Genomic DNA, 9,744 nt, shown 5'->3' on the forward strand with positions numbered 1-9,744 from the left:
CATTGGCCTCCCCATTCATCCTGAAAAGAGGAGAGAGTAACCACCTCTTGGCAACCCTACTTTCAGATCATGGCAGCCTAGTGAAACCCAAAGCAAGTAACATGACCTACAGAGTTGATCTATCTAATTTCTGCTAAAATTTCTGCAATAGACAAGAGTGATTATATCCTTCAAATTGTGCTGTGTTGAGGGCCCTCAAAATACTGATATTGGGGAATGCAGGAGGATGTCCTTACACCTTCCTCCATCTGGAAAAGGACACATATTAGGAAAGAACATGCTGCTACCTGTGACATGAGAGGAGCTGGCATCCTTGCTCTCTCGGTGAGTAGTACGTGCGATTGCTTCATCCATCTCCTGCTCAGAAACCTAAAGTCCAGTGGAAGGCAGAGATCAAACTGGGTAGATGAAATGAAGATGAAAGTCTGACCACTTAGCACTACAAATATGTGATTCATTTCAGATATGCTACTATTCTTAAAGATGCAGTAAAGATGACCTAGCTGATTCCTCCTAAGTCCTGGTCCCCTGATTCAGACTCCCACCATGCCACTCTCCCGCAGAAACCTGGAGGCAGAAGCCTGCTGACTTAATGAACACTACATCCAAGTAACACATTATGCCAACAAATAAAACAGCACTAGACTTAAAGAAATCAAATGAAACCATTACAGCACAATTTTAACTCAATTAAATGCTGTACATTGATTTATCAAGAAAATATTACTTTCAAATAGATAAAGGCTGCTTTGTATAAGCATACATCAGCAAGAGAAGATATTCTATACTTAACCTACCAGAAGAATACCAGACTTCCCGACATATTAGCTGTCTTTTTAATTTTAATTTCTCCTTGCTTTTAAAACAAAAACCTAAATCTGTAATTGGTAATGTTTCTCTGGTTTAAGAATAAATACTGGTTTACTATGTTCGCTAATTTTGTCCTGAATTACTGCCCTGCACTTAATTCTTATTACTGGAAAACTCCATATAATTTTATAACAGGAAAAACTAGTCTGCAGGAATATATATTTAAAAACAGAAAGCAAGCTAATTCTGTCAAAAATTATTTCTACACACATTGCTTTACATGAATTAAAATTCAGCATAAATAGATACTAGAAACTCGAATCTTTCTGAACCATGACGATTTGGAAGATTCCTAAGCAAACTCAGCAGTTTAAACATAGTTTAAATGCCACATTCACTCAGAATAACAAGAAGAAAGAAAATGTTGTGGTATTTCTCTTGGAAGTACATGAAAACACCAAAGTGAACATATTCAGCAACAAAATGTACTGTGGACCTTTTGTATCATAAAATGAGACATTAAGTTTAAAAATGTCTAAAACAACATGAGCCTTTGTAGAAATACATCTCTGTTTTCAGCTTGTGGCATGACCTTAGAGGAAACCAAACACCTCCAGGCTCCTGGGGCACAGGGAGTTCCTACAGGACAGAGACCAAGCCCTGAGAGCATGCTCCAGGACCTTGACACAAACCTTTAGGTACAACACGTCCCAAGAGTAAAACTAGGTGCTGGGCAGACTGCAGTATTTGTTTAAAGCTAACCGAAAATCCACACTTCTGCAAGCTCTGCCCATTTTGATTTTAAGTATCCTCTATGCCTCAGGCAGACCAAACTGGAGAGGGACAAGCTAATTCCTAACTACAATCTGCAGGCTGGGGTATTATTAAGAGCTAATAAAATAAAATTTAAAAAAATAGAATACTCCCTACACTTCTGTAGATCCCTCTGTTAGAAAAAGGGTGACAGTGACATAACGATAAATATGGGTCCCCATATGGTCACTCCTCCAGAGATTCAGCTATGAGGGACTATGGATTCCACACTGCCTGGGGGCAAAAAATGCTTCAGGGTTTCTCCAGCTCAACTTCTAGCTTTTGTTAGCATTTCTTGGCAAAGGATCTGTTGTCATTTTAAATATCACTTATGGAAAACAGTAATAGGAGCCACTTAACAGTTTCCCTCTGTTATAGATTAATAGCAAGCAATTAGCTTAACTCAACCCATCTTCTCAGCAGATACCTGGTTAGGTCACTCATTGGGTTCAAGCCACCACCACAGCAAGACAAGGGACAGAGGAGAGAGGGCAGGCTCCACTCCATGGAGCCTTTATTTCATGCTACTTACAGACTCTCCAAAAAGTCTATAAACCTTAATAATGCAATCAAATCGAGCCATCGTACTGGTTCAGCACAGCATACAGAATGCCTGGAAATACTGTTATCTTAGGCTATAAGCCCAATTCTTAACCACTCCATGCTTACCTTCGACTAACGGAAACACGGACTCTTTCTTTTTAGCAGCACAAGGCCTTCCAGAAATGATAATAAATTCTGGGCAGTAAACCTCCATTTGTCTATTGTTTGTATATTTGATTTAGTAGAAAATATGCAACTAATTATAAAATAAGAAACCTGAGTTCTCCTAGATATGGCTTTATTAAGGCCCCCATTTGTAGTTATGAGTTCAAAAGTCAGAGCTCTCTAGACCCACTAATGCAAATATTTTTACAGCTTCATTCCTGTTTAAACAGGAAGATTTTGTACACTGGTGAAATTCTTTGAAATATTGAAATAAAATAAGTTGTTATTCCCTACAGCTTGGTTAGAATGCTTTTATCTTCTATCATCAATTTTAAAAAAATGCTTGAAAATACTCACTTTGTAAACACAGCCTTATTTCCAAGTTGTCCTTGCACAGATTTCACAGTAGCAGTACAACCCGAATTCTCATGTTTTAATTCCTGAAGGAAAACTGATCTTTGGACAGATTTTACTTTTTTTAAAAACAGTATTCCTATTACTTTATGATAGTTGATCAGTTCAATCTGTTGATATTTATATTCCTGGCCCTAAATTATATTCTACTCAAAGACAAACTAACTGCAAAATAACTTTAAGGAGGAACAGGACTTGTGCCATATTTTGGTTGACACTTGGTCCAAGTACCAAGAAATATGGGAACACTTCACTCAAGTAGTTCCAGGAAAATTGCATTTGATCAGTGGGTGACTAAGCGAAAAGCAGCAGGGACAGTCCAGCATTGCTACAACTTACAAAACCGGAAAGCATCATTACAATCCTGACTTCTTACGCAACACATGCCACAGAGAGAAAAATCCAATATTCCTCACTTGCTGCTTTCCCAACAGCAACACTCAAATTACAGTGCCAGATGAAAGCAACCCAGATACACTAACACATTCTCTCCTCACCTTTGGGTTAGGATGCCGACTAATGATAAGGCTGACAGGACCTGGACCACATTCGCTCAGGATGGCGTAGGCTTCACTTAACGCCGCGTGACGCAGGCTCACTGAATCTGCCTCCAGGATCTGGTCACCCCGACTGCAAAGAGATATGGAGCCAGTTAATCACAACTGCCTTTTACAAAAACATTTGTGCTTTCAACTGGTAGCCAAGCTTTTTCAAAGATACAAGTGTCTGGAAAAGATCTGACTTGCAAAGAAGCCAGTCTTGCTCTTGCTCCCAGTGACTGGAATGCTTTAAGCCCTGTTGACTTCGGCCAGGAGGTCCAGAGATTCCTTCAGCACTTACTGTCAGTGCTACAAACCCTATTAAATCAACAGAGAAAAACTGGCAGCATTTGGACCAGGGTGAAAGCAAACTTCAATTCCAGTTCTGCATTCAGATACTTGTTGAGCACAGAAGAAGAAAAACTAGATTCAGATGGGCTGTTCCTTCGCATCATATTAAACTACTTAACACAAACATTGATAAGAAATTCATGATTTAGATATGACCTTATGAAATGACTCCAGGAAAAAATTGAGTGTCATAAGCCTGCATTTGTTTCAAATTAACATATAGAACCCATTTAAACGACAAAAAAGAAAACAAAAACCTCTGAGAGGAAATCATAGATTGTTTAGTTTTGTTTTACCAACTTCTTAACCCTTGCACATGGTGCTCAGACATCTGGAACTATTCAAAAGAAAAGATCACCAGCTAGGGATATCATTAAAGCATTTTCCATAATTACTAGAGCATTTGCTTTAAACAGACATTCTCAAACAATCTACTACTGCTGATTTACATTGGGCTACTTGTGACAATGGAAGTGAGTTTACACTGTGAGTCTACACACCAAAGGCAAAAAGGCAATTGCACATGGCAGCCTTCAGTAACCTGTGCTGCTGGTACAAGCTCAGGAAAGCAAAGGGTGACCTATCAATTGTGTAATCATGCTATTGCTCTGCCCATCTGTTAGATTTAAACAGCTATTAGAAACTACACAAACGGAGTCACTGACACAGGCACATGATTGCGAGAGAGAGCTCAGATATGGAGGAGCTGGATTAAAACCTCTTCTGGTATTGCAAAGCCAGTATTTGATTAATGAAGTTTTCCAAAAATCAAAACCATCCTGTGAGTTTTGGCTTATGGAGCCATAAACCACTGATGAGACAACAGAAGCAATGGCTCAAAGTAGCAGGCTAGAAATCTGGGAAGCATGCCTGGATATAATCAATCACTTAAATCTAATAAATGATACAGCTGTTATATACAGATGCAACCCGCACTGCAGTCTTTTCCAGAGGGCTTATAAGAAAGCAAGTTAGCATTAAATACTGTCTCTTACAGACATTTCTATACGGCAGGAACTTGCAAGGGTTTTGGCAGGGATGCCACCATAAAACGATCTTCTTCCTTTATTCAAAAAAATCAAATTGCTCTACCAAAGTTTTCCTGGCGAGCAAGGAAACAGAAGGCACTCTCTACACATGTGAAAGCAAGGCATTTGCTCAGCCTCTCAGCACCAGTGCTCATGTTACACGTTCAGCATGGACCATGTGGTCCCAGCAGGTCTTCAGCACAACCTCCCCTCCTGAGTGATGCTCCCAGCAAGTGCCAGCATTTATGCAGGAACATATAAAGTTGGAAGATTTCCTCCAATGGTTTTCAGAAACGAAGCCTCCATGAGAGAAACAGCAAATACCTTTCTGTCACTTATTCCAACATAAAGCAGAGGGGAACCCTAGGAATGATTGCTTTTCTCTCTTACGGTTCCTTAAGGACATACAAACTCCACGACAAAGTAAATGAGATGGGCAAGTCAGCCTGCAGCGATCCTGCCAGACAGACAGTAAGGGCAGAAAAGCGCTGCTCGAGCCATGGGAACAGTCAGCTATAAGAACATCTACCCTAGCTCTTTTTACAAGTTTCAGGTGACTGAGCTTTTAGCAGAGCTCTGCAAATTTCCTCCCAATCCGGGGTCTCTGGCTGCAGCTCTGATAAAAATAGATGAGGCTGCACTTCTTGCTGCTCCCCTTTCTCAAAGGGTGCTATTAGGCTCATTTTCTGTATAGAGAATTTAAAAAATAAAAAACACAAACCTTAACGATTATGCTGCTTCCAGCACACAGAATAATGTTTCCTGGGTATTTAATACCACTTTGGAATGTCTTTATTTATATGTTTTCTTTCTGGTGAACTCTTTAAGTATAAATCCCCTCCCTGCTACACCAATCCAATTGGTGAAAACAAAGTCTCAACTGATTTTATTGTGAAGGCGCTCCAGCATGTTTCTGCTTTAACTAACCTTAATCTGCCATCCATTTTAGCCACTGATCCTGGGGCCAGGCTGTGAATGTATATCCCTGGACAACCGTTTTCCAGCGTGAGACAACAGGCACCAATGCCGAGCCCAACCCCTGGCTCTGTGAAAAAAAAAAACAAAAAGTACAAAGAAAAGTAGCAGATTGTAATCACACAGGACACACAAGTGTTTGTGTTCCCACATCCCATCTGAGACCAAGACTTATGTATTGTTTCAGGAGTGGCCTTAGATGCAGTCAGTCAGGAAGCCAAGACCAACAGTGGAAATCAGGATTGAAAATATTTGATCCTGACTGTTTTCTGAGATCCACCACTCCCAGCAGATTATCTGTGTGCTGTGGGAGCTGCCTGGAAATGTCACACAAGGTCTGGTCTGGTCCAAGGCACAAAGGAGTGGGGGCAGCAATCCAGGAAAGGTATCATTTAAAATCACTGCACAAAACGTGAAGACAGAAGATGCTACCAACTGTACTGCTCTCTTTCATAAATATATGCATGGCATCCCTCAGCAAAGCAGCACAAAGAAAGGTGAGGCGTTATCTCTAGTTCGATGATTACATCTGTCCACTTTCACTTTTGCTTTCCTTCATGTAACAGCATTCCTAAAGCAGGAATTGCTGGACATCTTACCTTTCCTCTCCACATTTTTAATGCAACCTTTAAATCAGCATATTTTAAGCCTTTAAAGTAGGTGTATTTGTCCCACTACATATAAGATATGCTCTAAGCTTACCTTGTGCAATCACTGATAATGACAGCAACCCTCAGGCAGGAGTTCAAACAGCTCATCTGGGCAATTGTGTGTGGTGTGGCCTGGCCTTCCTCAGAGCCACCCTTTACAAGAAAGGCACAGCCATTTGGGCTGCTGAGAGGCTGATTCGCTGATTCACATTCTGACCAGTATCTCACATCATTAAAAGGACAATGACTGCTACCCATAACAGTCTCCTGTCTCTGGTGCAGTAAAGTGTGGAAGGGGGCAACTCCTCAGAGGTTTTTGCATTAGAGGATGTTTTTCTCCCCCATCTTGTAGTTTAAGATCAGATGGACAAAGGTAGGTGCCCTGTGTATCAGAGCCTCTAGCCTATTCCCAGAAACTCCCCTAAGAAGCAGGGATTCATTCTCTTCAAGGAACCCTCACCTTTATTGAGTGTCACATCCATGACAATTCTGTCCTTTGGGCCGGGTCCTTTGCGGCTGGAGGAGGAACTGTCTACCTCGTCGGGGCCAGGGACCGGTGTGCTGGCGCTGGAGCTGGGGGAGCTGGAGCGGCTCAGTAAGGTGGGAGTCGCACAGGGCGTGAGGCTCGGGCTGCGCAGCCGTGTGCGCACAGTCAGGGTCACCACTCCTTTCTTGAGTTGCTGGAGACATTAGAGAAGCCCAATAAGGCGACATGGTATGCCAACATTTGCCAGTAAACCTGCATACAGTAATTTGTGGCAGTGAAAGAATATGAAGCCCAGGGTGTTAAATGGCACTGAACACAGAGAAGCATGAATCTCTCCTGTAGTACATCTATGTTACCTTAAACCTCTGAATGGCCTCCTGATGGGTCAGCCCTTGTAGAGACTCTCCATTAACTTCTAGGATTTCATCCCCTGGTAATCAGATACAAAAAATGAAGTCAGCAATATATAGAGATGTAAAAAAACCCTTCCTGCACACATAAGGCTGCCTGCTACTATAAGTCCAATTAACTGCATAGTAAAAAGGTTTTTATTGTTCTCAGCTTGTTTTCCCTTGTCCTAATGCCTTTACAAGTTAATAGTGATGAATTAGCAAAGTAAGGACTGCTCTTCAGCAGAGAGCCTTAGCTTGGCATTTTCATACCAATAAACAAGCTAAAAACACTATGGATTTTAACTAAAGTCTGAAAATAGATGCTCATAACTTGAAGTCCAAACGGACTACAAAACTCCCTTTCTTTTGTGTATATCAAGAGAAGAAACAAGAATCTAAGTGAAATGCTACCACATGCCACTCCAAAGCCTGTTCAGAGAAAACGTGTCCTCTTACTAAAGACCTGCAGACAGAGAAGGGAGTAGCCCACACACTGCAATAGCAAATGCCCTTTTCACCCCAAAGAACACATCCCCTCACATTTCTACCTGCTTCCAGGCTCTTGGTCTTACTACTTACACCCAGCTGTGTTGATCTATCTTCATTTTATTAAAAGGACAGCAAAGTGCTCAGGACCAGATCCACTTTCTGCAATTTTAATTGCATCTGTGCAAAATGAGATGGGGCAATGCCATCAGACAAGTCTACTCTTCCTCTTCTTTCCTTGCCCCAGTTTAAAAAAAAAAAAAAAAAAAAAAAAAAAGTACACAAGCTCTGAAGAGCCTGCAGAGGCTTGCTGGGTTTACGGGACAGCTGCTACTTATTGGCTTCCCATGATAAGTGCACAACCTGTGTTACAGGGATGTGAGCTTCCCTCTGGCAGCAAGTGTGAGAGTTGGCACCAAAAGCAGTCTCAAATACATCAAGTGTGATGAGATGTAATGAGGGGAATGAGAAGCAGAGAAGTAACACAGGAGAAGCTTGAGAGAAGTAACACAGGAGCAGCTTTCTACAGATGAGGAGTAACCCAACCCCTGCAGAGGTGTTATAAACCAACGCTCCAAACTCATGGTCACTTTGTACTTCCAACAGTGTGTAAGAGTTTATCTGTCTGGTGCAGGAGCACTCAGACCACGGTAAAAACTTACATAGACCAGGCTATACATCCAGCTCAGAGATAACATTAGAAAAGCAGTAATAAAATCAGGATACACCTACTTCTCTAATCAGCTGGGTGGTCTTACTGCCGATCCCATACTTCCTCTTCTCTTTTTCTGGTTATGACTCTTACTTGTTGATTCATGTCAAAATCACACCAAGAGGCTCAGACAACACTAAAGGCCCAAAACAGCCTCTCCAAAGCATGTCCCTCTGTATAACCCCTTCTTGGACCAGCATCTTTAAGCCAGATGTTAGTTGGACAGACACATTTCATTGCTATCTATTACTCTCTCCAACCAAAGAACTTATGGCTTGGGCAAATAAAGTTCACTGAAGAGAAAGGGAAAAACATCATGCTGTAGTTTCCTCTTCTCAATGTGCAATATAATCAAGTTAACTGCTATGAATTATATTGCCTAGGATGGACAAACAGGGTGTGTTCATCCTCCATAGACTCTTGCTGATGGCCAGGTGCCTAAATAAAGCTGTGCTTGAATTTTTCTGCTGGACTGAAATAATATCCCACTGTGGTCCTTTATATGCAGCTGGATTCCTCCTACCATACCTTCTTTAAGCCTGCCATCAGCAGCCGCTGCTCCATTTGGGAATATCGTCTTCACAAAAATCCCCATGCGTCCACGAGCAGAATCCTGACCTCCCACAATGCTGAATCCAAGACCCTACAGAAAAGGGAGAAGACAACACACAGCTGGTACCTTACACTGTTATCACCTGTGTGAGAAAGACTGGTGCTAACATACAACACAAAGGAAAGATGAAAACTTAATAGCTGCTGCTGACTCACACTGCCATCTCACCCGCTGCTTGCGTTTCCCGATTTACTTTCACTCTAATATCAACGCACCTATCAGTCCAAAAAGTACCAGCTGGCACCTTAAGCTAAAAGGCAAAAATGCTATTTTGACATTTATTTCTTTTTTTAAGCACTGGGTCGATGGCTTTATGTTACCCGATTCCCATTTTAAAAATTGTAACACATTGCTCTTAAATTGACAGCTAGGAGATTCCCACCCCTGAGTTCTATATCCAGGATTAAGTGTAGTTTTCTCTGCTGTCACAGATCCTGCATTTCCTCAGGAAAAAGAAAAGCTTAAGAACATGACATAAGGTTAGTACTGTAATGTCAGGAATGCAGCTGGAATGGGGCTGGTGTGGGGGGGCTGCCATGCACATGTACATTTTTAATTATTGTGGAGACATGTACCATGTTGTATTTAAATAAATCTAGATCAATACACTCCCCAGGGCTCCATCTGTTAGCTCTTGCCCCTGTGCTGCCCCAGCTGGCTGCGGGACTGTCTTGTAAAGCTGATCAGGGAACGAATGAGCACAGCAGAACAAACCTCTCCCCCTCTGCTGAGTTATTTCCCAGCTAAATAACTTCCTTCATCCATT

General features: G+C 41.6%; 1 protein-coding gene across 1 annotated transcript in view; it reads right to left on the reverse strand.

Annotated features, from left to right (window-relative positions):
• Positions 1-9,008, reverse strand: part of PDZD2 (PDZ domain containing 2) — a gene marked incomplete at both ends in the record, with an annotated part of 23,120 nt that extends 14,112 nt beyond the window's left edge. The window contains 6 exon segments of the mRNA XM_010079554.1: positions 288-369; positions 3,243-3,375; positions 5,591-5,708; positions 6,749-6,968; positions 7,132-7,205; positions 8,894-9,008. Of these exon segments, the coding sequence (XP_010077856.1) occupies positions 288-369; positions 3,243-3,375; positions 5,591-5,708; positions 6,749-6,968; positions 7,132-7,205; positions 8,894-9,008 (742 nt within the window).
• Positions 9,009-9,744: the final 736 nt, after the last annotated feature.

This window comes from Pterocles gutturalis, unplaced genomic scaffold (genome assembly GCF_000699245.1).
Source record: "Pterocles gutturalis isolate BGI_N339 unplaced genomic scaffold, ASM69924v1 scaffold11314, whole genome shotgun sequence".
NCBI classification, from domain to species: domain Eukaryota; kingdom Metazoa; phylum Chordata; class Aves; order Pterocliformes; family Pteroclidae; genus Pterocles; species Pterocles gutturalis.